The 27,503-nt window shown below is 38.9% G+C and overlaps 1 protein-coding gene across 2 annotated transcripts in view; it reads right to left on the reverse strand.

Moving 5' to 3' along the window:
• Positions 1-27,503, reverse strand: part of unc13ba (unc-13 homolog Ba (C. elegans)) — a 73,729-nt gene that overhangs the window by 10,637 nt on the left and 35,589 nt on the right. The window contains exons 13-30 of one of the 2 annotated variants that reach the window (XM_079873141.1): positions 26,837-26,987; positions 26,263-26,331; positions 22,741-22,830; positions 22,195-22,335; positions 21,332-21,525; positions 21,167-21,252; positions 20,979-21,014; positions 20,178-20,219; positions 19,530-19,656; positions 19,176-19,272; positions 11,507-11,650; positions 10,963-11,040; positions 10,733-10,810; positions 8,998-9,018; positions 8,745-8,780; positions 7,635-7,680; positions 6,662-6,691; positions 4,889-4,943 (exon numbers count right to left, since the gene is read on the reverse strand). In XM_079873141.1, coding sequence (XP_079729267.1) covers positions 4,939-4,943; positions 6,662-6,691; positions 7,635-7,680; positions 8,745-8,780; positions 8,998-9,018; positions 10,733-10,810; positions 10,963-11,040; positions 11,507-11,650; positions 19,176-19,272; positions 19,530-19,656; positions 20,178-20,219; positions 20,979-21,014; positions 21,167-21,252; positions 21,332-21,525; positions 22,195-22,335; positions 22,741-22,830; positions 26,263-26,331; positions 26,837-26,987 — 1,471 coding nt within the window. In that variant the 3' untranslated portion in view covers positions 4,889-4,938. Of the gene's footprint in view, positions 1-944; positions 984-1,196; positions 1,224-4,888; positions 4,944-6,661; positions 6,692-7,634; positions 7,681-8,744; positions 8,781-8,997; positions 9,019-10,732; positions 10,811-10,962; positions 11,041-11,506; positions 11,651-19,175; positions 19,273-19,529; positions 19,657-20,177; positions 20,220-20,978; positions 21,015-21,166; positions 21,253-21,331; positions 21,526-22,194; positions 22,336-22,740; positions 22,831-26,262; positions 26,332-26,836; positions 26,988-27,503 lie in introns of those variants that run through there. The other variant, XM_079873140.1, reaches the window with a different exon arrangement.

Below are 27,503 nucleotides of genomic sequence, written 5' to 3' on the forward strand. Positions count from 1 at the left end.
ATATATATAATGTCGACTCTTCCAGTCTAACTGGGTGGTTTTGACTAGTCATGGGTCGGTCATGAATGTTTTGTTCATTTTGAATGATGTTTTTTTTTTTTTCTTTTAAATGACTTGTTCATTTTATCATAATTGTGCATATTCAAAATCCTTTCAATCATGAATAGACTCTGCTCCAAATATGTATCAGGGTGAATAAATCATTTTTGTTTCCTGTAAATAGCCTATATATCTGTCACATGAGAAATGAATAAAAAGACTCAGACCAAAAGACGCAGAAGGGGAGGTGAACTAATAATTTTTGCATAATTCGTCTTTGGTTGCATTTTAATGATTTGCAAATTCAAAATATGATCAAAGACGGAATATGTGGACGAATTTGGCTATTGGAAATATGTTATAATTGAACTCAAACTTCACATCACTAATTTTGGCCTAAAGTAAGTAGCAAAGTTGACCAGAATTCAGTCAAAATTCTGCCGACACGAGACTACCTTAAACTACCCATAAAAATACATGGATATTCCTAATGAGTATTCCAGACTTCTGCTCAACAATAACACTCTAAGACAACAGAAACAAGTTTAATAAGCATCTGTTACTGTGTTTACCAAACCAATGATCATTTATTCACTGACAACAGCTAAATCATATTGTTTGCCTGAGGCACATCATTATTTAAGCTTTGAATTATGGGTAATTGTTTCACATCAGGGCACAAGAATCCTATTCCACCTAAAAACAAGACTCTGACAATGAGGTACTGAAGCCCTAGGGACAGGATTACAGCAAAACAACACACATCTCTCCTTCCCATCAGATTTTATACACACACTTGATCCTCACACTAATGAGACCTGGTTCAATCATGTTTCAGAAAGTACCACACACACACACACACACACACACACACACACACACACACACAAACATCAGCTTATTACCTCAGCTCCATCACCCACCTCTGTGGTAGTGTTATCATCCTTGAGACAGAGAAAAAAATTATATTCAATATCACACAGACTCTTGTTGATCCAGAGACTATGGGGCAATGCTACCACAGAAAAACACACATGGAGAGAGAGAGAGTTTGTGTTTGTGTGTGTTTGTGTGTGTGTGTGTGTGTTTGTGTGTGTGTGTGTGTGTGTGTGTGTGTGTGTGTGTGTGTGTATGTGTGTGTGTGTGTGTACACAAACCTCCTTCTCTTTGTCCTTCTTTTCCCCCTGATGCCAGAACATGGAAACAAACACATAATGACTCACAAAAACATTGAAATACACATACAACATAGGAACTATAAGCACCATAGGTCAACTCTAAATGAGCACATATACATTACATAATGCCTTATAATAAACATTGTAAGACATTGTATCATTTATAAATAACTGTAACCACAGTTAAAGGGTAAGGCAAGGGAAAGATGGTCCTCTAATGCTAAATTGTAATATATTTAGAGATGACTTTAGCATCTACAGAATGATGATGCATTACTCAATATAATAATGGAAATAAATGCAAACATTTGCTAATTAGGTTATTATAGCACATAATTATCTTTAAGAAGATCCCCTAACTGAGCCAAGAAGCTAAATATTTTTAATATCGCTGATATCATTTTTAATGACTAGGTAAAAACATACATATCATCCTCTATATAATTTTATTTGATCAAAACACACAAAAAAAAAAACAGAAACATTGTGAAATATGACTGTTTTCTATTTTAATGTAATTTATTCCTGTAACAGCAAAGCTGAATTTTCAGCAGCCACTACTTCACTCTTCAGTGTCACATGATCCTTCTAATCTCATTTTAATATGCTGTTTTGGTGCTCAAGAAACATTTCTTATTATTATCAATGTTGAAAACGACCGTATTGCTTAAAAATAAACCGATACTTTTTTTTCAGGATTCTCTGATAAAGTTCAAAAGAACGGGCATTTATTTCAAATAGACATTAAGGACATTTATAATGTCAAAAAAAGTTATATTTTGATTAATTTAGTGACTCCTTGTTGTCTCAATTCATTGTAACATATATAAAACTAAATAATAACACTACATGCCACTGGGGACCATCTGCCCCATTTCTGAGGGGTGCAAACTTGAATGGAGTGGTACCATTTTTTAATTGTTGTTCTATGTGCAACATGTAGCATCTTGCAGCACAAACACTGTGTTTTAGGACTACTTAAACTTAAAAAGTCATCTCAAGACTTTGCATTCTATTCTATGCTTTCAGCTGCACTCCCATCTAGTAGTTTTTGATGGATTATTGCTGTCACTTCAGAGTACTTGTGCTCATCTCCCCAGGGCTGTGACCACCATAGACATTCAGGTGATAAAATACACAAACTTTAAGTAAAGTACAGAGCAACCCAAAATACTGTAAGTGCACGCACCTTTTCTTTCTTCGCAAGAGACTGTAGAAAGTAAGAACGAATAAAGAGCCAATAAGAACAAAAACAAACCAAGAAGAACTTTAAAGATCTGACAAATGTAAATACACACATAGACGAACTCACACACAATATCTTCCGCATACAGAATTGAGGGAAGGAAAGAAGGATGTAGATACATAATTCTACTGGGAAATAAGAGGAAGAAGTTGAAGAAACTGGCTTCCTAAATATTTGATTCATCTGCACAAAGCATCCGATACGACGACACGGACTACTACACTACGACGGTCATACATCAAACTAAAGCATTTAGCTCACATAAACCCACCTTCTGCCTGTCAAGCTGTACATACAGATGAAAGGAGAGATGGTGAAAACAACAGTCAATAACAGATGGATGAATGGCAGGGGGTGAGGGTGACGGAGAGATGAAAGCTGAATTTCTGAACAGGAGCATCTGAATGCTCAAGGGGCTGTTCACATAGTATGTGTTCGTGCATTAAAAAAAGCTAGACGGAGCGGAATTGAAAAATGTGCCTAATCACAACAACCAGAATGCAAAACGGCTGTGTGACATGACAATAACAGCAATCAGAAGATATTTGATGTTTCATTTAAAGAAACTGACTAACAAAACGTCAAAATGCTCACTGGAGTCGCAGGAATAGATGGTTTTTATCGTCCCAACTGGTTAGGACAATTGGGCCCAGATTAATCTGATTTAAAAATGACATTCACCCACCGCACTGCATTTTTTTTTTCAATTATGTAAACTTAGTTATTATATGGTAATACTGCATCAAAGGTTTGGTGTCGGTAAGATTTTGTTTTTGAAAAATGCTCACCAAGGCTTGCATTTATTTGATCAAAATACAATAAAATAGTAACATGAAATATTAATTTATATGAATATTAAAATTTAAAATATAATTTTTATAATTTTATATATTTAAAAAAAAAAAAAAAAAAAAAAAAAAAATAAATAAATAAATATATATATATATATATATATATATATAAAAATCATTGGCAAAATCATTTTAAATATGCTGATATGGTGCTAAAGAAACATTTCTTATTATTATCAATGTTGAAAACATTTTTGCTGCTTAATATTTTTGTGGAAACAGTGATTCTTTTTTTCAGGATTCTTTGATGAATAGAAATTTCAAATGAACAGCATTTATTTGAAAACTTTCGTAACATTAAAAATGTCTTTACAGTCACTTTTGATCAGTTTAATGCTTCCTTGCTGAATAAATGTATTGATTTCTTTATAAAACAAAAACAATAACAAATAAACTTACTGACCCCAAACTTTTGTATGGTAATGTATATTAATACAACAAACATATTATAGTACTGATTGCTTGTAAGATAAATTATTTTTTATTAAAATGGGTATTAAACGACTCTGCCTCTGTATTTATTTATTTCTATCCCACACACACACGTCTGGTTCGCTATCTTTGTGGGGACGTAATGGTTCTTATACAGTACAAACTGTATTTTCTATCCCCTTACACTAACCCTACCCCTAAATCTACCCATCACCGAAAACTTTCTGCATTTTTACATTCTCAAAAAAAAAAACCTCATTCTGTATGATTTATAAGCTTGTTTCCTCATAGGGACCACAATTTAGGTCACCACGCTGACACGAGTCCCCATGAGTCTGTGTGCATTCAGGTTGAAGTGCCCCCCGGAATAGAAAGAAACACAACACAACACAACACACCACACCACAACACACAACATTCATTGAAACAATGCAATCTCTAGCTCCTTACCCTAACCCAACCCATCACAACTAAGTGCCTACCCAAACCTTTACCCTTAACCTAATAATAACCTTATCCCTAGAACCAAGCATTAACCTTCAAACAGGCCTTTAAAGGGGTTTCAGAAAGTGAGGATCGGACAAAATGTCATCACTTTACTCACTTTGTCCTCACTCTGATGGAGTGAAACGCAAACTGGTCCTTACAAAGACAGTTGTACAAGTACACACACACACACACACACACCATACCAGTCAAAAGGTTCATTGTTAAAGAATATGACCATGCACTCTGAGAGACTGGCAACACCTGACTCACATAAACTCAAGGACAGAGGAAGATTTGTCATCAAAGCATCATCTCTAAAACGCAGAATTAATTGAATACTGACAGTGCACGTCTGACTTTTAAAATGGCTGGACACAATAACACAATCCACACAGCTAAACATTGACACATACTGTAGGTGTGGACACTAGAAGAATGTCTGCTAAGCCTTGTATTTCACTTCTTTGGAGTGACGTGTGACACCACAGTATTAAACGCAACTAATCTTTGGTTAACTAACTATTATTATTGACCACGTGTTTTATACAATACTGAAGGGAGGATAGGAAACGATGGGAATAAAAGATAATCAAGGTAAACAAGGCACAAGGCACTGACCAACTGGGTTTCAAAACACAATATAGCCACTACACAAGTCAAATCTTTCTTTACAAAACCAACCTTATTCTCCTTCTCTTTGTTGTCAATCTACAGATAAAAATACATCATACATTTTCAAATTACAATCCAGTGCGTCACCAATTAGAAACACCAATCTACTCAAAAACGTTCCTTGATTTGAGTCTTTAAACCCCCAAAACTCTTACAACAACTTAATATTAAATACACAGATTAAAAAAAAAAAAGTGAAAATTATAAAATATATTGTGCAGTCTGCATAGTTTTATGGCTCGATTCACTAAGGGAAATATGTAAATCAGATAAATTGTATTGCTATTGTGCTATTTATTGACGAAGCTGCTTAGACATACACTCTAGTTTCTAATGTTTTATTGGTTAATATTTTTATCTTGTGTTTTGACCGGGACCTTAGTACTTAGTTTCGTTCCTTCATGTGAAAATGTGTATGGAATGACAATAAATTAACCTTGAACCTTGAAATGCGCCAAACAGAAAAGACACCAATTTCTCTAAATAAGGTGCAACGTAAACCTAATTTACACACAAAAAGGAAGTGCGTTTGTGCTGAGAAGACTGATGATGACTTAAACAGGACACGGATAGCAGATAGTGTCTGATTTAACTGGATTACGGGTGGTTAGTGAATAAGATGTGGGAGCTTGTGCTGAAATACCATGTGCAAACGTGTCCCAACTGTTCAGTGAATTCACCCCTAGAGTATTTGATTTCTATTCAATGGACTTTCAAGATCTTTTATAGTGTAACTTTTCAGTATGTGGAGTTGTGTTTTAATTGGAATGCTGTTAACCCAGCTGCAATCATTAACATCACAGCTGGAGCCTAGAACACAAACTCCACAGGTCACGTCACACAGAGTACTCACACACCTCCAATTTAAAATATAGCATTTGTATCTAATCTAATCAATATTGATATCTAATCAATATAACTCTATTTACTGTATGAACACAGAGAACCAACATCTTTTATTCCTCACTAATGCTCTTATTTCGAGTTATTGCTCTTTGTGGGATACGGGAATCAACTAAGGCACAAATCCTTTTAAAGCTTTAGTGCTACATTAAATTATCTGGTCGCAATTAACAGGTCAATTAAGCTTTAATGTGCACGACAGAGTGTGACTGCAATCTAAAGACCCGTCTGGTCTATATTTGACTTAATCACCTTTAGTTTTAAAGGAATAGTTCACTCAAAATTTTTTACCATTCTGTTTTAATCCCTGTGTTTAGTCTTTATTCTGGCTGGATCCAAAATCGCATACTTCCCTACTAGTTGGTGAAAAACAGTATGTGACAAAAGTAGTATGTCCAAATTCATAGTATTCATAAAATACTGAGTAGGTAAAAAAGAACCCGGATGACCTTCTTCCGCCGAGATTCTGCAGTGTGCATACGATGGACACTTTACTATGAGGCCACGGGAGAGGATTTGTGAATGGCAGTGAAGCGACGTAACTGACGCTGGTAGGTCACATGTCAATGACAACATGGCGAATGTAGTACATCCGAATTACATTCATACTACGCACATTCATACTATATAGAACATACTTTTTTATCTGTCGCAAAGCAAATACTTGTTCATAAAAATGACCTACTCAAGAGAGTATGCAATTTCGTACACAGCCACAATCTGTCCTTGCATTTCACAAAAACAAGACAAGAATGAAATGAGTACATGAAAACCTGATAGATAACTATATATCAGCACAGCTTTTGATTTTAGTGCATCTTCTAAAAAGTGCAGACGTTCTCTTAACGTACCTCTGATCCTTCTGAATCCGAAATTCCAGACTGATAGGAAAGAAGTGGATACAGAATGCAGACAAAAACATAAATAAACATAGAAACTAAACAATTAAAACACTGATACACATAAAAATAAAATGACAAGAACATATGAAAATTAAATGCAGCTTCAATTACACTAGTTAAATGTTTGGGGTCAGTCAAATTTGTTTTTTATTTTTTAAAGAAATTAATACTTTTATTCAGCAAGGATGTATTAAATTGGTCAAAAGTCACAGTAACGACTTTTTTTTCAAGGTTACAAAAATAATTTCATTTCAAATAAATGCCGTTCTGAAAAATGCATCATGGTTTCCACAAAAATATTAAGCAGCACTACTGTTTCAACATTTACAATAATATTTTTTTTTTTTACTTGAGCACCAAACCAGCAAATTAAAATTATTTCTGAAGGATCATGTGACTGAAGACTGGCGTAAATAAAATATATAAATATATTAAATAGAAATATCTTAACAATATTTCACAATATTACAGTTTTTACTGTATTTTGACCAAATAAATATAGCCTTGGTGAAAATAAAAACATCTTTAAAAAACCTAAACTTTGCAACACTCTGTCTCTGTACTGTCAACAACTTGCTAGTATGCATATACTGTATGGTAATTGCTGCATTGCATCCAGTCACTTTGTCACTGCATGTGTCTGTCAGCTATTTATAATGGTTCATATGCTTGATAAACAGCTTCATAAGGAAGCGCATCAGGTGAGACATATGCCTGTTTCTCACCTTAGCATCTGATTCATCCGACTAGTAATGAGAAATAAAGAACAAGATGAGTAATAGGGAAAACAAAGAACAAAACAGAAAACAAGGTGATAGGTGGTAGCAGAAGGCTTTTACTGCCTCGTTGATTAACACAAAATCTTGCAAAACACCCCCACACACACACACACACACTCATAGCATTACACACTCCTCTGTACCAGTGTTGAGTGTACAGACCTCATTGCCTTCATCATCAGTGATGGCCTGAGCAGAGGGAGACCAAAAGAAACAGAATTTTGTGTTTGTGACCCCCAGCTTTCAACAAATACGCTCAAACAAGACCACGTTTGCATTTGTACACACACACACACACACACACACACACACACACACACACACACACACACACACACACACACACACACACACAGTTATTGCCTAACAGGAAGAAAGAAATTATAGTTTACAAGGCCAAAATATTATTAAATGTGGCCAAGCACCAAATAAAAGCATTGCAATGAAAACATGAGTAACAAAATCATGATAAATGGGGATTTAAAAAAAAAAATGCACCACACATTTTAATGTCTAAGGGAAATAAATATAATATTAGTAACACTTTACAATAAGGTCTCTTTGTTAAAAGTAGTTAATGCATTAAAGGTGAAGATGAAAGATGAAAATTATCATCATTTTCACACCCTCATGTCATTCCAAAGTAAATCTTTTGTTTTTCTTCGGAACACAAATGAAGATATTTTAATGAAATCTGAAAGCTTTCTGTCTCTCTATTGAGAGCTACGCAACTACCCACTTTGACGCTTCAAAAAGCTCTTGAAGCGTCAAAGTGGTAGTTGCATAGCTGTCAATGGAGAGACAGAAAGCTTTCAGATTTCATTTAAAATATCTTCATTTGTGTTCCGAAGATGAATGAAAGTGGTGAGTAAATGATGAAAATTTTTGGGTGAACTAACCCTTTAACTAATATGAACTAACAATGCGTATATACATTTTTACAGCATTTATTAACCTTTGTTAATGTTACATAATGAAAATATTCATGTTCATGTTAGTTCATAGTGTATTAACTAATGTTAACAGATACAACATTTGATTTGAAAAATGTATTAGTACATTAACATTAGATATGATTAATAAATGTTGTAGAAGAATTAGTCATTGTTAGATAATATACAGCATTTAACTAATGTTAACATAGGAAACCTTATTGTAAATTGACCAAAATATTTATGGGTCAATATGGTCAATATAGGTAATTGGAAGTTAATTTGGGACCCTATCCGTAAACACTCTCTCTCTCGACACACCTCCTCATCGTCCTCAGGCTCCTCCTCATTCTCCAGCTGGGAGCAAAAGGAGAGATCAAAGTTAGTGTTTTAGGGATTTTATACTAAGAGAACAACACTACGGAAAACTGAACCATATGGGCGGCACTAAAGTGGAACAACAAGGGCACTACAACCTAGTGAAAAGGTCTAAATACAACACATACTGTAGTAAGGCACAAAATCACACAGAGGATTAGGGATGGTTCATCTTAAAATACATCTCTTGACCTACCCTCTCTTCCTCAGCAGTAAACTACACACACACACACACACACAAAAATACATATATGGTTAGCTCAGCTAGGATACTCATTCACCACACAAACACACACACCCACAAAATGCATACAAAAACTGAGAAACAGACTGACATCAGAAATGTCTCTTAAGCAGATGATTTAACAGAATCTTCAAAAAGGTATGTAACATTTGAATGATAATGAACATTCAATTCATTGTTCACCACAAACATATCAAGCGCAAAATGCCAGTAGGTCCATCTTCATCAAAGCAAAAAATCAATTTTCATAGACTAAAGCACACAAAACTCAACTAACTCTGATGTTAGCATGTTGTTGCTATGCAAACTCCTCGATCCTCTAAGGAGCATAAAAATACCCACAAAAACAGGATAAATAAGAGCATTCTGGTACTGCCTTATCCATTAACTCTTTCCTTCCATTGACTAGTTATCTCATCATTTATGAGAAAACGCTTCATAAATTAGTTATCAGTGTTATAAGGTAGGGAGCGTTATCACACCTCTCCTGAACGGCTACAGTATCTCCAAAATCAAAACACAGGCAAAGAAGAAGCAGAAATAAGTGATCTCATATGTGAGCAGATGCATATAAAAAAGAATGCGATGATCAACAATAAAACAGCATTTCAAAATGGCCTAATGTTACTAGATGAAATGTCAACCCAGGAAATGCATTAATGTGAAAGCTTAGTTAATGGACTCAACTCAACTCCAACTGTGGACTCAACAATGGACTCAACTCCAACTGTGTTTTGATCATCGATCTGAATCTGATCCAGACGTAGTCTTTGACAAAAACGCAATTTGCTCAGTTTTTTGCTCAAAATGTTGCTTTTTTATGAAAGTGTTGATTAAAAATAATGCATGAGGCTAGAAGTTTGTTTAAAAGCAGAGATTCAGTTCTTTCTTTGGACATATTGCATGCTCAGATATTCATATTCACAAAATATTCTGGGGGCCATGAAATTTTTGTGAAAATTACCAAAAATGCTGGAGGTGGCTGGCAAAAAAAAAAAAAAAACCCGCTGGTGGTGAAAGAGTAAAGGGTACTTGGGTACTTGTGACACTGTCTTAGATTTTTTGGCTAAATGAGGTACACTACCATTCAAGTTTAGGGTCTTAGTTTGGGGTCAGTAAGACAGTATTATTTTTTTTAAAGAAATTAATACTTTTATTCAGAAAGGATGCATTAATCTGATCAAATGTGACAGTTGAGACCTTCATAATGTTACAAAAGATTCTATTTCTAAAAACTGAAGTTCTTTCCATTCAACAAAGAATCCTGAAATAATAGTAATTAGATAATTTTAGAGTATCAGATAAGCATGTTAGAACGATTTCAGAAGGATCAAGTGACGCTGAGGACTGGAGTAAGCTTAGCTATCACAGAAATAAAAATTACATATCAAATATATTAAAATGGAAAACGATCATTTTAAATTGAAATAATACTTTATAATATTGGTGTTTTTTTGTATTTTTGATCAAATAAATTTTTGTTTTGGTGAACATAAGAGACTTCTTTCAAAAACATCTTATCGATCCCAAACTTTTGAATAGTAGTGTACATTATAAAGCACCATACTTTTGTTGCCTATATATATATATATATAAAAATGTTGCCACACAGTTAACTTTAACTTCCATTACCCCTCATCTCCTATTCGCCCTGTCATTAGCTGTTATCACTTCATATTTCCCTCACCTGTTTGGCCCCCATAGATTCAAACATCTTCTCCAACATCACACGTATCTGTTGAACGTTATTCATCAACACACACGGCTGCGGGAGATGCAGGAGGGAGTGAACAACACAAAGATAGAGAAAAAGACAAGACAGAATTTAAGCCTAATTGGACTCTTAACCACACAACATTTTAGCAACAAATATAGTGTTTGACTAGTCTTAACACTTTTTTTTTTGTCAGCACTCACCGTCTTTTCTTTCTCACAATAGGAGGAGAAGCTCTTGGTTAGAATAGCACAATACTGCAGGAGCACTTTAGTTATAGTCTGACAGTGAAAGGGGGAAACAATGAAAAGAAAGAACAGATATGACACGTAAACATTATGTAGAGTAAATGAACTACACCTCATAGAGCTGGTAATCTGGAATGGCAGATAAATTGACTTGGTTGTTGAAAACTAATGAATTTTCATGGGCAGATGCATTAAGCTGCTGTTTTGTTCCCTGAGATAGACCTCAATATGCTGATTACTGAAAAAAGTGATATAAAAAAAAACTATTCTATTTAGTATTTAGTCATGTCCTCACTAAAATCTAATAAAATGTAAATACATCTCAGCTCCAACAAAACCTGTGTGGGCTTCAACAAAGATGTCTCTGCATCAGACGTCTATGTTAAATATGACTGACAGGCTTATTAACAGATGGTGATGGTCTAAAGACAGCTCATATTTCTTTTGCCTCCCTTTTACATCTATCATCTTTCTGACATTCCCTGCTCCTGGTTTTCACCTTGGCAAAGCGTCGGTTGTACTGGGCGACCACTGCAGGATCAGGACAATCTAGTTTCTTGATGATCTCAAAGCTTTGGTTGAGCTGAGTGAAGATGTCCACGACTGAACAGGAGAACAACGCATGCTCAGATGTCTGCTGGAACTGTGGAAAAGCAAGGAAGAAGAACTTTTTTTTATATGCTAATTTAATGTGTCTACTCTCAAGGTCCAAACCTGGACATACATACACAACAGAAGTTTTGTTTTTCTGAAAGTCATGATTTTATGACAGCATTTTATGTAACCTAAATAAACAGAAATAAATAGTATTTTCTCACCTTTACAATACTTGATTGGAAATGATGAAAAAATATTATGTTCAAAAGTTATATTAATCTTGATTCCCTTTCGAAAGGGAACTCTACACTACGTCAGAATGACGCTATGGGGAACGCCTCAGGCGTGACAGGTGTCTGAAATAAATATCAACTCACGTCAATTATGTTGACCGGCGACAGCCCGTGCGTCATCAGCTTGAATGATGAGCGCGCGACCTGGATGTATAAAGGGGAGCCTTCCACACATGACAACATCTTTTCGTCTTCAGGGACTGTTTTTGTCTGGTAAGAATATCGCTTACAGTGAATATTAAAATGAAACGTACAGAGAAGAAGCAGGGCTTCCGTAAGTGTGCAGACCCGTGCCCAAGGTTTTTGACGCCGGGTGACACACACGATCTGTGCGTTGTTTGTTTGGGTGAAGAGCATGCACGAGAGGCTCTCGAGAGAGCTTTTTGTGCGAACTGTGAGAGTTTTTCTTTGAAGACTCTCCGCTCTCGTCTGACCCTTTTCTCGAGGGAAGAGGGTTCAGCTTCTGAGCCGCGTGGTGCGGGTCCCGCTCGGGCTGAGGCTCAGCGGCGACTCTCATCATGGGGGTCTCAGAAGGAGCTGGCCGAGCGTCTTGAGAGGGAGGTTCACCTCTCAGACAGCTCGTCCACTGACGAGAATGAGCTGCAGGTAGATGATGACGTGTTATCACTATCACCAAATGCGTCTGCAGCTGCTGCTCTTCCGGACGGGCAGGAAATGATTGATGTCGTCAGTCTGGCAGATACTGAGCCATCTCAACCATCCTGCCCTGTGTATGCGGAGCTGGTGGATGTTATGGGGCGCGCCACCGACAGTTTGCAGCTGCCGTGGAGGCGCGTCAGGGAAGAAACCGCTCGTGGTCGTCTCGACGATCGGTTTCTTTCCAGCCATAGGCCACCAGCTCAGGTGAGCCTTCCATTCCTTCCAGATCTCCATGCTGAGATCAAGAAGGCATGGAAGAACCCGTACTCCGCTCGTATTCATCCACATCAGCGGGGTAGTTTCGCTGCTGTGGATGGAGCTGCGGAGCATGGGTATGTGTCGATGCCGCCCGTTGACGAGACGTTGGCTAACTATCTCGTCTCTGGGCAGGCATCGACACTAAGAGCTCCTACCCTGCCATCCAAGCCGCTTAAAATAACTTCGCGCTTGAATGGCAGAGCATACACTGCAGCAGGTCAGGCCGGTGCTGCTCTGCACACACTCGCTGTGTTACAGGCATACCAGGCCGACCTGCTGCGGGATCTCGACCAGGGGGCAGGACTGTCCCCTGAGGCGGTTATTGAGCTGCGCCGTACCACGGATCTGGCTCTCCGGGCTACCAAACAATCTGCTGCCGCCATTGGCCGGTCAATGGCGGCTATGGTGGCCACGGAGAGACATCTGTGGCTTAACCTGGCCGACATCGGGGAGAAAGAGAAGACCTTTCTTCTCGATTCGCCGGTTTCGCCCGCTGAACTTTTTGGCCCCTCCGTTCAGACGGTGGTTGAAAAGTTCAGGGAGGCGAGGGCGCGCTCAGCTGCATTCAAGAGCTGCATACCGCTGAGATCCGAGTCCGCGCCCAAACAGGCGGGCAGGCCTGGCCAGTCTGGGTCTGAGGGCCATAGACAGGCCCAGAGGGCCAGCGTCTCTTCTCGTGCGCCTCCTCCGGTCCGGAGTAGGTCACAGAGGAGACGCAGTTCCCGCAGGAAGAAGGATCTGAGGGAGGTCATCCAGCAAAAGCGCACTCAGCGGCGCTAGGGATGATCCCCCCGGATGCCTTCTTCTGATGTTCCCCAGGCGTCTCTTACATCAGGCCTGGGGCTGGGTCTATGATGAATATCATGTCTGATGGCCCCCCTTTCAGCCTGGTTAGTAGAAGCGCCTCTTTCAGGCATGTAAGTGGTTAACCCAGGTACTCTTTTGGAAAAGAGAGAGTTCCTGACGTGTCTTTACTTTACACGCCGCAGGTGTACTGTCTGGTCTTCTTTGTATAATGTTTTTTGTGCGCAAATAACATATTTCTGTTTCTCTTACAGACCGAGTATCCTGTATAGAGTTTGGGGGCATGTGTTTGGTAAGAAGGTAAAAATAAGATTTTTGGAGGTGCTGTATGGCAGGTAGTAGGCCTTTGCAGGCCTCCTTGACCAGACAGTCTTCTTAAAAAAAAAAAAAAAAAATTTATATTGTGGTTGAACTCCCATATATTGTGGTTAGCAGGTCAGAGGCCCCACTAGGCCTTCCTGAATATGAGCTCCCACACACTGTGGCTGAAAATGTGTTCCCACATTCTGTGGTTATCAGGTCAGAGGCCTCACCAGGCCTTCTTGAAAATGAGCTCCCACATACTGTAGTTGCCAGGTTATAGGCCTCACCAGGCCTTCCTGGTTATGAGCTTCCACATGTCAGGTTACAGGCCTCACTGGCCTTCCTGAATGTGAGCTCCCACATTCTGTGGTCGCCAGGTTACAGGCCTCATCCGGCCTTCCTGGTTATGAGCTCCCACATACTGGGATATCAGGTTACAGGCCTTACTAGGCCTTCCTGAATATGAGCTCCCATACACGGTGGTCGCCACGTTACAGGCCTCGCCAGGCCTTCCTGGTTATGAGCTCCCACATACTGTAGTCGCCAGGTTATAGGCCTCACCAGGCCTTCCTGGTTACGAGCCTCCACATGTCAGGTTACAGGCTTCACCGGCCTTCCTGAATGTGAGCTCCTACATACTGTGGTCATCAGGTTACAGGCCTCACCAGGCCTTCCTGAGTATGAGCTCCCACATACTGTGGTTGTATATGAGCTCCCACATACTGTAGTCGCCAGGTTATAGGCCTCACCAGGCCTTCTTGGTTAGGAGCCTTCACATGTCAGGTTTCGGGCCTCGCCGGCCTTCCTGAATGTGAGCTCCCTCATACTGTGGTTGTACATGAGCTCCCACATACTGTAGTCGCCAGGTTATAGGCCTCACCAGGCCTTCTTGGTTAGGAGCCTTCACATGTCAGGTTTCGGGCCTCGCCGGCCTTCCTGAATGTGAGCTCCTACATACTGTGAGCTTCCACTTACTGTGGTTATCAAGTTATAGGCCTTACCAGGCCTTCTTGATTATGAGCTCCCACATACTGTGGTTGAATATGAGCTCCCACATACTGTGGTTATCAGGTCATAGGCCTCACTAGGCCTTCCTGAGTATAGCTCTCACATACTGTGGTTGAATATGAGCTCCCACATTCTGTGGTTATCAAGTTTTAGGCCTCACCAGGCCTTCTTGAATATGAGCCTCCACATTCTATGGTTATCAGGTCAGAGGCCTCACCAGGCCTTCCTGAATGAGAGCTTCCACATATTTTGGTTGAATATGAGCTCCCACATGCTGTGGTTGTCAGGTCACAGGCCTCACTAGGCCTTCTTGAGTATGAGCTCCCACATACTGTGGTTGAATATGAGCTCCCACATACTGTAGTTGCCAGGTTATAGGCCTCACCAGGCCTTCCTGGTTACGAGCCTCCACATGTCAGGTTACAGGCTTCACCGGCCTTCCTGAATGTGAGCTCCTACATACTGTGGTCATCAGGTTACAGGCCTCATCTGGCCTTCCTGGTTATGAGCTCCCACATTCTGTGGTTATCAGGTCAGAGGCCTCACCAGGCCTTCCTGAGTATGAGCTCCCACATACTGTGGTTGTATATGAGCTCCCACATACTGTAGTCACCAGGTTATAGGCCTCACCAGGCCTTCTTGGTTAGGAGCCTTCACATGTCCGGTTACAGGCCTCGCCGGCCTTCCTGAATGTGAGCTCCTACATGCTGTGAGCTTCCACTTACTGTGATTATCAAGTTATAGGCCTCACCAGGCCTTCTTGAATTTGAGCTCCCACGTGCGGTGGTCGTTAGGTCACAGGCCTCACCGGACTTCCTGAGTTTTAACCTTCCACAATTAGTGGTCACCAGGCTTTAGGCCTCTGCGGCCTTCCTGGTTATGAGTTCTTTCATGTCAGGTGGCAGGCCTCACCAGGCCTTACTGAATGAGAACTCCCACGTATTGTGTCTATCAGGTTGCAGGCTTCTTCTGGCTTTCCTGATTATAGGTTCCCACGTACGGTGGTTCCCTGGTTACAGGCCTTACCAGGCCTTCCTGGGTTTGAGCTTTTACATGTCAGGTTACAGGCCTCATCCGGCCTTCCCGAATGTGGGCTCACACATACTGTGTTTTAGAGTGATGAAGTACGTGCAAACCTTTACTTCATTCCTTTTTGGTACATACGTTCCGTACCTTTTTTAAACCATGCTTATGGTAAGTCACACGACTTATGTCTTGTGTATTTTCTAAATCCATTTTCTATGGTAAGGGTCATGCGCGTATCGCTTCTGTCCCTTCCTATGTGGCTCAGACCCTGGTCTTTCACTTCGGGTCCCATTCTAGATACGTCCTGTCGTCACTTTATTACGACAGACTTTTTGCTCTAGCTTACTTCCACATTCTGATGAGCTCCCACACACTGTGGTCACCGTGTTACAGGCCTCACCGGCCTTCCCGAGTATGAGCTCCCACATGCTGTGGTCGCCAGGTTAGAGGCCTCATCAGGCCTTCTTGGGTTCAGAATGGCTAAGTACATGCACTTTCTTTCATGTACTTTCTATTTTCATTTTTTATGGTAAGGGTTGTGCGCTGTACGCTTTATTCCCTTTCTGAAAGTGAGCTCCCACATCCTGTGGTCGCCAGGTTAGAGGCCTCACCGGCCTTCCTGATATGAGCTCCCACATGATGTGGTCGCCAGGTTAGAGGCCTCACCGGCCTTCCTGATAGGAGCTCCCACATGCTGTGGTCACCAGGTTAGAGGCCTCACCGGCCTTCCTGATATGAGCTCCCACATGTTGTGGTCGCCAGGTTATAGGCCTCACCGGCCTTCCTGATAGGAGCTCCCACATGCTATGGTCGCCAGGTTAGAAGCCTCACCGGCCTTCCTGATATGAGCTCCCACATGTTGTGGTTGCCAGGTCAGAGGCCTCACCGGCCTTCCTGAAGGTAAGCTCCCACATATTGTGGTTGAATACAAGCTCCCCCATGTTGTGGTCGCCAGGTTAGAGGTCCTACCAGGCCTTCCTGGAGGTAGCTCCCTTTAGGCCCTCACAGGCCTCCTCAGTGTTTTGAAACACAAACACTGGGTAGATCCATGGATCGAGTAGAGAGACTCCCCTCGCTGGCAAGGGTTGTAAAGCACTATGCTGAGTCATACTCTCCAGGATGTCCCGTCTCTGAGATCCAGGCTGAGTGGTTCACTGCCTGTTCTGCAGTCCCTCGGGTTGGATGCCTTCTTAAGGCAAGTGTCCAGAGGCTCTGTCTTCAGACAGACAGGAAGTGGCCAGACTCTAGTGTCTTATGTAGTGACACCAGGTCAGGCCTGCCTGGTGGTATTTCAGGTGACACGCTCCCCTGAATAGTGACTGGCTGGGAGTCCCCTGGGCCCCCTAGCCACACTCCCTAGAAGGGACCCCTTCTTTTGGAAGCTGTGGTCCTAAGCCTTTGAGCTGGCCCAGATATACCCCCCATTAACTATGTTCTGGCGGTTTCTTGGTTCATTAGCTTGGGCTATGACCGGTAGGGAGTGCTGTCACTGACAGCCCGTTGTGACCTAAGGGTGAGTGGTTCCAGTGTTTTCTGAATTACTGGTTCGGACAGTTGTCACTGCCTTTGGGCATGCACTCCCCTCAGCATGGTGGCGTTGGTATATCGTTCCCCATAGCGTCATTCTGACGTAGTGTAGAGTTCCCTTTCGAAAGGGAACGTCTCAGGTTACGACTGTAACCTATGTTCCCTGAGAACAGGGAACGAGACACTACGTCTTCCTGCCATGCCTCGGGGCCTGCCTGCAACAGTCCCTTCAGACGATAGGATGTTGTCATGTGTGCAAGGCTCCCCTTTATACATCCAGGTCGCGCGCTCATCATTCAAGCTGATGACGCACGGGCTGTCGCCGGTCAACATAATTGACGTGAGTTGATATTTATTTCAGACACCTGTCACGCCTGAGGCGTTCCCCATAGCGTCATTCTGACGTAGTGTCTCGTTCCCTGTTCTCAGGGAACATAGGTTACAGTCGTAACCTGAGACGTTTTTCTATGTTTCCTTCACAGATATCCCGTTTCAAAATTTATCTTAGACATGCTCTTCTTTTAAAAGTTTTTCCCTTAAGTAAATAATTACTTTGAGTAATATATATATATATTAGGGCTGTCAAACGATTAATCGCGATTAATCGCATCCAAAATAAAAGTTTGTTTTTACATAATATATGTGTGTGTACGGTGTATAATTATTTTCTATATATAAATACACCCACATGCATGTATATATTTAAGAAATATTTGCATGTATATACTGTGTATATATATTTATATTATATATAATTTATATTATATATAAATATTTTATATATAAATAACACATTTTTCTTAAATATATATGCATGTGTGTGTATTTATATATAGAAAATAATTATAATCCATACACACACATATATTATGTAAACACAAACTTTTATTTTGGATGCGATTAATCGCGATTAATCGTTTGACAGCCCTAATATATTAGGACAAAATGGTGTAGTCTGGTGGAAATGACACCACTGAAGCAGCTGTAATTTCATAAAATAATAATATTTTTACTCATCAAGGATGCATTAAACTGATAAATTGTGACAGCAAAAAACATCTATAATGTTAAAAATAGATTTTTTCTAAATAAATGCTGTTTTTTTTTTTTTTTTTTTTACTTTATTCATCAAAGAATACTGAAAATATGCAGCACAGTTTTCACAAAAATATTAAGCAGCAAAGCAACAAATCAGAATATTAGAATGATTTCTGAAGAATCATGTGACACTGAAGACTGGAGTAATGATGCCGACAATTCTGCTTTGCCATCACAGGAATAAATTACATTTTAAAATGTATATATAAAAAAATTGAAAACAATTATTTTAAATTGTAATTATATTTCACAATAAATGCAGCCTTGGTGAGTATAAATTCTTTCAAAAACATTTAAAAATGTACCAGCCCTAAACTTTTGAACAATATCGTATACATAGAAATTCCTTCGAAAAGTCCTTATCATTCCTTATCAAAAATAAACGATGAAGGCATGTTAAAAAGCATTTGACCTTTAAATGACTCAAAGCAAATTTGAAGTCTGTTCATTTTAATAAAATTCAACAGTCTTACAGGTGGTAGACAGCACGCAGCAATTTTATTTGACAAACCATGTTTTAGATCCTAGACCAACAGCCAAGAAGCAATTTATAAGAGAGCAAACCACACAGAAAAGTTAGTTGCTGAACCATACCCCCTCTCTTTTATCCCTCTCAAGGGCTCCATGCATAAACTCCATTGACACTTCCTCATTCTCAGCCAGCCACTGGAGAACATATGGCAGAAACCACCTACACATGGGAAATGAAGGAAGAAATATAGAGAAACAGGAGGAGGAATGAAGCAGAAGGGCAGCAAAGCAGCAAATAGTCAAGAATGTTTAAACATCAGAAGAAAGTATGCAGGCATGTAAGCCAGGTATGCAGTCGATTTGGGACAGTAGGTGATGACGGAGTGTGAGTGATAAACTGCAGATTATTTGAAGAAAAAAAAGAGAAAACTTTAGCCAAAGATGCTCTGAAAGAGTATTAGAAGCAGCGTGACTCACGATGGGTACTCTGGGACAGAGTCAGAGAAGGCAGGCAGATCGCAGACGTATTCATTGTAGAGCCATTTGACTTTGAAATGCAGATTCATGTAGTCCGCACTTTTACACAACCTCAGCTTCTCATGCTCTGGGGAGACAACAAGGATGAGTCGACAGATTTCATTTCATTTGACCATGTCACGAATTTCCTTCGGCTTCGACATATTAATTATTCGCTAAACTATAAACTAAGAATGAACTGCTGTTTCATCCCAGTCTCAAACTGTACTCACTCACAGAGGCTAACGCTAAGAAAATGCACTTCACACACATACACTCCGATTGAAACGTTTGAAGTCAGTAAGAATTTTTTTTAAATATAATTTAATACTTTTATTCAGCAAGGATGCATCAAATGAATCAAAAATGAACCAAATGTGAACCTATATTTAAAATAAATGCCTGTTCTTTTGAACGGTTATTTTAAATTTAAATACTATTTTGCAATATTATCATTTTTACTGTATTTTTGATTAAATAAATGCAGTCTTGATGAGCAGAAGAGACTTCTTTCAAAAACACAAAAAAACATTACCGACCCCAAACTTTTGAACAGCAGTGTACACGTGCGCACACACACTCTCACAGCGACTTAACCGTATGTCTTACCAGCGTAAAAATCAAGTCTGCGAATATGAAATGTGGCAGGTGCTAAAAACAAGACAAGAAGGCAGCAGGAGAGACGAGAGAGATGAAGAACAATTGAGAAAAAAAGAAAAAAGTGCAGGTGTGCAATAAAAGGGGTGGTTTCAAAAGAAAAGGAGTCTGGGATCAAAAGGAAAAGATGATTTTTTCAGTGAGGTGTCTAACTCTTGTTTACTCCTACTCGGAAGATCTAAAACGAAACTGGAGGTTCTATTCTCTAACTCTGCAGTAGCAATGAGAGAGTGAGGACTCGAGACCAAAAAGAGTGTTATAAACCTTTAAAGGGGTCTTATCCTCAAAAACAAAATTTGCATTGCTGCTTTGAAATAAAACCTCCACAATGCAAAGCTCACAGCTTGTCACAATAAGCACATTAACATAACACTGAACATATTTATTATTATTATTCAGAACCCAGCACCCAATCGTAGTGACAAAAGGAGGAAGTAGGGCCGATACTATACATAATCACCCAATACTAATATTTCACAAGCTGAGCTGTTATTAAAGTATTTGGTAGTGCCAACTATATTGGAATCTCAGCTCATTTTGCATGCAAATTCCTGGTTAATTCAAAGGGTCAACGAACTGGTAGAATATGTTAATGTAAACTAAACATAATAGACGGGCAATATGGTAAAAAAAAAATATATGTTGCAAAAGTGTATATTATGGCCCCTTAGCAGAGTGATGTGATTATCTTGTATCTATATCCAGACATGTAAGTCCAAGTTCACACTCTCATGACTCCTTATAACCCTTTACCATTCTTCCAATGATCGTGGACGACATGTTTAAGAACTGAAGACAGAGACAAATAAAAAGGAGAGATGGGGCAATGTTAGGAGGGTAATCTCAAAAAAAAAAAAAGAAAAGAATTGTAGTACACACAGACATACTTTAAGGGCACACACACTTCCCATACATAATAAATAATGTATGTTTCTTCATACCTTCTAGTGCATACTTCATGTCCTGTGCGAAGAGTGTCCAAATGACCTCAGCACTGACTTTCCCTACATTTAGCTCCTGAGGAAACCTGCACAGGACACACCAGGTTAAACGTATCAGCTCATGTGTTTGTGTGTGATATTATGTGTATCTGTGCAGTCACTGACTGATTTATGATCGGACTGTAGGAGTTCCTGTCCTCCTCTATGATGGAAACTATCAAGGTGATGAGTTTAGGCCAGAAGTCCAAATTCTGAATGCTTGGTCCAGGTTCTTCTACAGCAGCAGTTTCTTCCTCTTTCTCATCCTTCTTATCTTCCTCTTCTTCACCCTCTTCTACCTCTTTCCTTTCTTTTGGTTTCTGTTGAATAGAACGATAGCATGATGGATACAATGACAGACAGACAAATAGAGAGATAGACAGAAAGATAGAAAGACATACAGACTGACAGACAGAATGATAGATGCAGAAGAAGGATAGATAGACTGAAAGAATGACAGTCAGACAGAATGATAAACAGAAAACATACAGTCAGATCAACAAGACAGAAGGGCAGATAGAATGAAAGAATGACAGACAGAATAACAGAACAACAGACAGTCAGAACAGACAGAATGATAGAAAGTCAGAACGACAGAGAGGACAGATAAATCGAAGGACAAATAAAATGACAGAATGATAGACAGAACAATAGACATGGAAAAAGAGACAGGATGACAGACCAACAGACAAATATAGAAAGGAATGGTGTCAGACAGACAGAATGACAAACAGAATGATAGACAGAATGAAAGTCAGACAGAATGATAGACAGAACCACCAGACAATAGACAGACAGAAAAATAGAATCGACCGACAGACAGACAGATATCCTAGGTTGAAATGTTGGTATTACCCATGAGAAATTCAACCTCTGATAATGACAATCTAATCTCCAAATTTGAACATACCATCAAACACAAGTGTAAGCATTCCCATCTGTGTGTATACAAACACACACCTGCGCATGACATGAATGTGTTTACTCACAGGTTCCACGGCCGGCTGAAACTGTCTGTTGTACAGCTCTTGGCAGTTGTTAAAGATGTACTCGTATGTGGAGTTGAGGCACGCTTTCACACAGTCCCTGACCACATGGGCCGCACGCGGGGGAGACTGCAGTTCCAGAACCTGGACACAGGGGGCAGCTGAGTAGACAAGAGCATGTCTGTATATCTATATATAACAATGTAACTCCCGCTAACAAGTAGCATGCTGTCAAATCAATAATGACTAATCTCCGTTATGAAAGCCCGCACAAAGGCCTCTCTCTTACAGCACAAAGAAATCAATCTTCATCTCAAACCTTCTATTATCCTTTTCTACTGTATGAACTCAGGCAGACAGAAATGTCTGAGCGTTTACTCAAGGCTGTCTGAAACACAATTGAATTATTCATCTCTATAGGATCTGTCACTCAATATATATATTACAAATAAGACCCACATCCCTGTAACTCCCAAATACAGTATAAACAACAAAAAGAGCAATATAGCATGCCATTCCTTGATAAGATTTAGAGGTACGTTCTCATACCTTCAATCTGAAGAATGTAATGCTAGTCAATAAATCCACAGTGGATTTGAGATCTGCTAGACGTGGTTTACTGCTGGCTGGGAAATTATTCTGGAGATCAAAGGGACAGAAAGAACATCACAAAAAGCTTGAGTGAGAAGCACAATATGACCTTGGAAAGATAGTAACTTAACAATCATAGAAAAACATCGTATCACAAAAATATATGTACTGTATATGTTATCGATCAAGTCTATATATCGTTATAAAGAGTATAAATGCCAGCCACTCTCAAAACCAGTTGAAATACAATAAGACCAAGACTACATGTGATCAGTTGCATCTTAGACTCCACTATGCACATTGTTATTCTGAAATACATAAGATTTATTGTAGGGTCACAATAAAAATATATGTCAGCAACCATGAATTTTTTTGGATATGTGTGGATTTATGCTAAATATAGAAAAAAATATTTTTCTACAAATTTCTTTACTTTTATGTCTCAGGGATCAATTTTTTTTTTTTAAAGATTTTTTTACATATTTTCATACCTTTTAAATACCCTTCATAAATAGATTTTATTGCTTTACCCTTGTCCAAGACCTGACTTTAAATCTTAAACCATGAATATCCATTGCAAAAATATATTAATTATTACATAAATACTTATGTTTTATAAATATAAATGACTTCAATATTTGTGTAAAAATGTTTTATTTTTCAAAATTCAACTGTCCGATGAGTTTATAAAATGGATTAAAATTTTGTACAGTAATCCATCAGCACGGGTTTTAACAAATAAAACAATATCGGACTCCTTCTATCTTCAAAGAGGAACCAGACAGGGCTGCCCCCTCTCACCCCTTTTGTTCGCTTTAATAGTAGAGCCCCTGGCAGAAACCATTCGATGTAACCCATGCATACATGGCTTTAACACTTCAAACACTGTTAACAAAATATCACTTTACGCGGACGATATTTTGCTTTATATTACCCAACATCAGGTGAGCCTTCCTGTTGTACTCGAAACTATTACTAACTTTGGAAAATTTTCTGGCTTTAAAGTAAATTTTGAAAAAAGTGAACTCATGCCCATTGGTTTAAAGGATTTATCTGTAATACACTCCTCCCCATTTAAAGTTTCCACGGAAAAAATTACATATTTAGGAATAGTGGTTACTTCTAAATATAATTTACTCCTCAAAGCTAATTTCAACCCCTTACTATCCAAGTTACAAACCTGTATACACTATTGGAAAACTCTCCCGATCTCCTTAATTGGCAGAATAAATGCGATAAAAATGATATTTCTACCTCAAATATTATATTTATTTCGTAATATTCCAATACTTTTGCCCAAGTCCTTCTTTAAACACCTTGATTCGATTGTTCTTCCTTTTCTATGGAACTACAAGGGTCACAGAATAAAAAAAATACACCTTTGTAAACCTAAACATGAGGGGGGGTTGGCCCTTCCGGATTTTCACCTTTATTATTGGGCCACTCATTTACAAGTTTTTGCACTATGGTTGGAACAGTCGGCTAATGCCCCAGAATGGCTTCAGATGGAGCGGGATTATTGCCATCCCTATGATCTTGGAGCAGTGCTGCTTTCTCCAGTGATATTAGACCAAACTGTAGTTAATGGTTTCGTCATAAAAAGTCAGTTACGTATTTGGAGACAGATAAGAGATTACCTTAATATAAAATCACTCTCCCTCTTAATCCCGATCGCAAATAACCCATCATTTCCTCCTTCGAGGTTGGATTCAACCTTTAATCAATGGAAGGAACTGGGTATATGCACAGTCAAGGACCTTTATTTGGATGGGGCATTAGCTTCCTTTACGGAACTACAACAGAAATACAACCTTCCAAAAAATAATTTTTTCAGATTTTTACAGATAAGGAATTACTTGCGTACACATAATGTCGCCCTGGATGAGGTCCCGCCCTCAATCAGTGATGATTGTCTCACTCAGTTTAGAGGAAATAAAAATCAGTTATCTTTAATTTATGGAAAGTTACAAGCAGCTACTTCTCCCTCTACAAGCCTGATTAGAGAGGAATGGGAGCGAGAGATGGGGATTGGAATCTCTGAAGAGATTTGGCAGAATGGTTTAGAGGATATTGATAAACAATCGGTCAATACAAGATTATGCCTCATTCAATTTAAGGTCTTACATAGATTACATTTCTCAAAAAAGAAATTACATAGGATTTTTCCCAATGTCTCGCCTCTTTGTGACAAGTGCAAATCAGAAGATGCTGATTTAGCTCATAGTTTTATTTTCTGCCATAAAATACAGGGATTCTGGTGTGAGATTTTTAAAATGCTTTCAGATGTACTTAATGTAAACTTGGATCCAGACCCAGTGCTCATTATATTAGGACATTCTAACCATATATATTCGTTGAACAGTGCTCAACAGAAATTTCTCACATATTGTCTGATAACAGCCAAGAAACAGTTACTACTGTTTTGGAAAAAGGTTTACCCTCCTGATGCTAAACTATGGCTTGAGGAACTGACGTCTACTCTACACCTGGAACGAACTAGATACCTTTGGAAAGGCAACATCGGACAATTCCACAAGATTTGGGACCCTTTCATTTGCTACCTCAATAGGAATGTTACTCCTTAATGCAATGTATTGTAGGCTGTCTTAAGTGCTGTGTATTAATGTCACGGGATTATATATTAACAGGCGGGGGATGGGGTTTTGGTTATAGTTTTATTTGTTTTTTTATTATTTTTATTAATTTTTTTTGCATATAAGAAAATTAATCCTGGAACCTGTAATTATTTCAAGGTCATTTGTTGTTTGAATAAAAAACCCATTTGACAAAAAAAATTCAACTGTCCCACTGTGGTGGAATTAATTTCCTGGAAACAATTCTGCCCCAATAAAGTTTTTTCAAAAGTTAGTGTACTTGTTTACCAAGGAGACAACCGTGTCCGTAAAGAGCTTGAAATGAAGTATTAAAAAAATGAAAGCTAGGGTAGGCAATTATTGAGTGGCTAGCAATAGCAAGCTAGCTTTAGATCTCATGGACCCTCCATTCAGAGCGCTGTCCAACACCACGCCTCCTCTAAAACACACGAGTCTGCAATTTTTTGTCTCAAAGCACATATCATTAAAAAAAAAAATGAACGTAAACAACTTAAAGATCGCTGAATTGTACCACCTGACTGCTGCAGATTCATTTAGCCTTTGTATGAAAATACATACGTTGGCAGGCAGGTAGGACATACTATCATTGCATTTGGACATAATGCAATGAATAGACAAAACATTTTTTGGTCCTGAAACTTCCACAGAACATATATATATATATATATTTTTAAGTATAACAAAAAAGTGTTTAGGAAAACGTTGCCTACCCAAGCTTTAAGGTAAATGGAATGCGTGAACAAAATATTTTTTATTGTGTGCTATATTCCAATCAAGCTGTAATTTGTTTTACAATACACCATGCTAGGCTGCATCGATTGTCCCTGTAGATCAGGCTAAGTTACAGTACATGATGAATACTTACTCTGTATGTTGACAGGTCAATGCGGAGAGAGTTATGGAGCTGATCCAGCAGTCTAACAAACCGATCTTTCTGCATTAACAGAGAGAAAGATGACTCAGTGGTGAAAAGAATTAAACAAACTAACAAAACAAAATTGGTTGTTTCTTTCTGTATTTGGTAATGTATTTAGTTATAAAGTCAGAGCAAAAATGACAAACCCTCAAACATTTTCAAAGACCCAAGGTATGTTTCTCCGACACTAATCTCCTTCTGAATGAATCAAAGGGTCAGGGATGCTGACAATATTTCAGTTATTCACTATGTTGTATCTTTTCAAAATCCCTTTATGAGCAAGATTCTTTCTGCAGAAAGGTCCAGTACAAGAAAGCGAAGCATCTTCAGAATATAGTCTCAGTGGATTTGGGATAAAAGGTTTTATGTGACTCTGATTATAGTCACCACGACTCTGTAATCAAATGTATATTTCATTTTTTTTAATGCAACATAGCTAGTTTTTATGTCACATTTTACTGAGCATATGCTCATTATAGTGGTGGGTCCATATTGGCTGTGTGCGATGCCGAGTTAGCATTACCCCAAAGTTGGAGGCATTGAAGCGGTCACAGGCGGAGACGTTGGTGACTGAGGTGGGGTGAGCGTAGAATGCGTTGATGTTGGCCAGGAGCGTGCTCATTACCGCAGGGACACCAGGCAGCATGTATTTTAAGGACAGACATGCAAACTGCCTACAAGTGGACAGATACAGACACCCAGTTATGTCATAATGGTTCTACTTTATTTTGATAGTCCACTTTAGACATTCTAATAACTACAAGTAACTTTGCAACTACATGTCAGTTAACTCTCATTAGAGTATTAGTAGACTGTAGTAAGCTGTTAGGTTATGGTTAGGTGTTAGGGTTCGGGATGGGAGAATAAGCTGACTTTTAGTTGGGCAAGTTACTTATAGTCAGTAGAATATCTGTTAGGGGACCAACAAAATAATGCATTAGCAGATATTAAGCAGACAGTCTACTAATACTCTAATGACAGTTAGTTGACACGTAGCTGCAAAGTTACTTATACTTAGTAGAATGTCTAAAGTGGACAATTGAAATAAAGTGTTACTGTAATAATAGTAAATGAAAATGTTTTAATAATATATCATATTAACTTTCCTTTTATCAGTATGTGGAGATATTTCCACATCAGTATGTGGAGATATTTCAAACAATATTTCACTAATTTCAAACAATAAGTCA

The sequence above is a fragment of the Squalius cephalus genome (assembly GCF_949319135.1).
Source record: "Squalius cephalus genome assembly, chromosome: 5".
Classification (NCBI taxonomy): Eukaryota; Metazoa; Chordata; class Actinopteri; order Cypriniformes; family Leuciscidae; genus Squalius; species Squalius cephalus.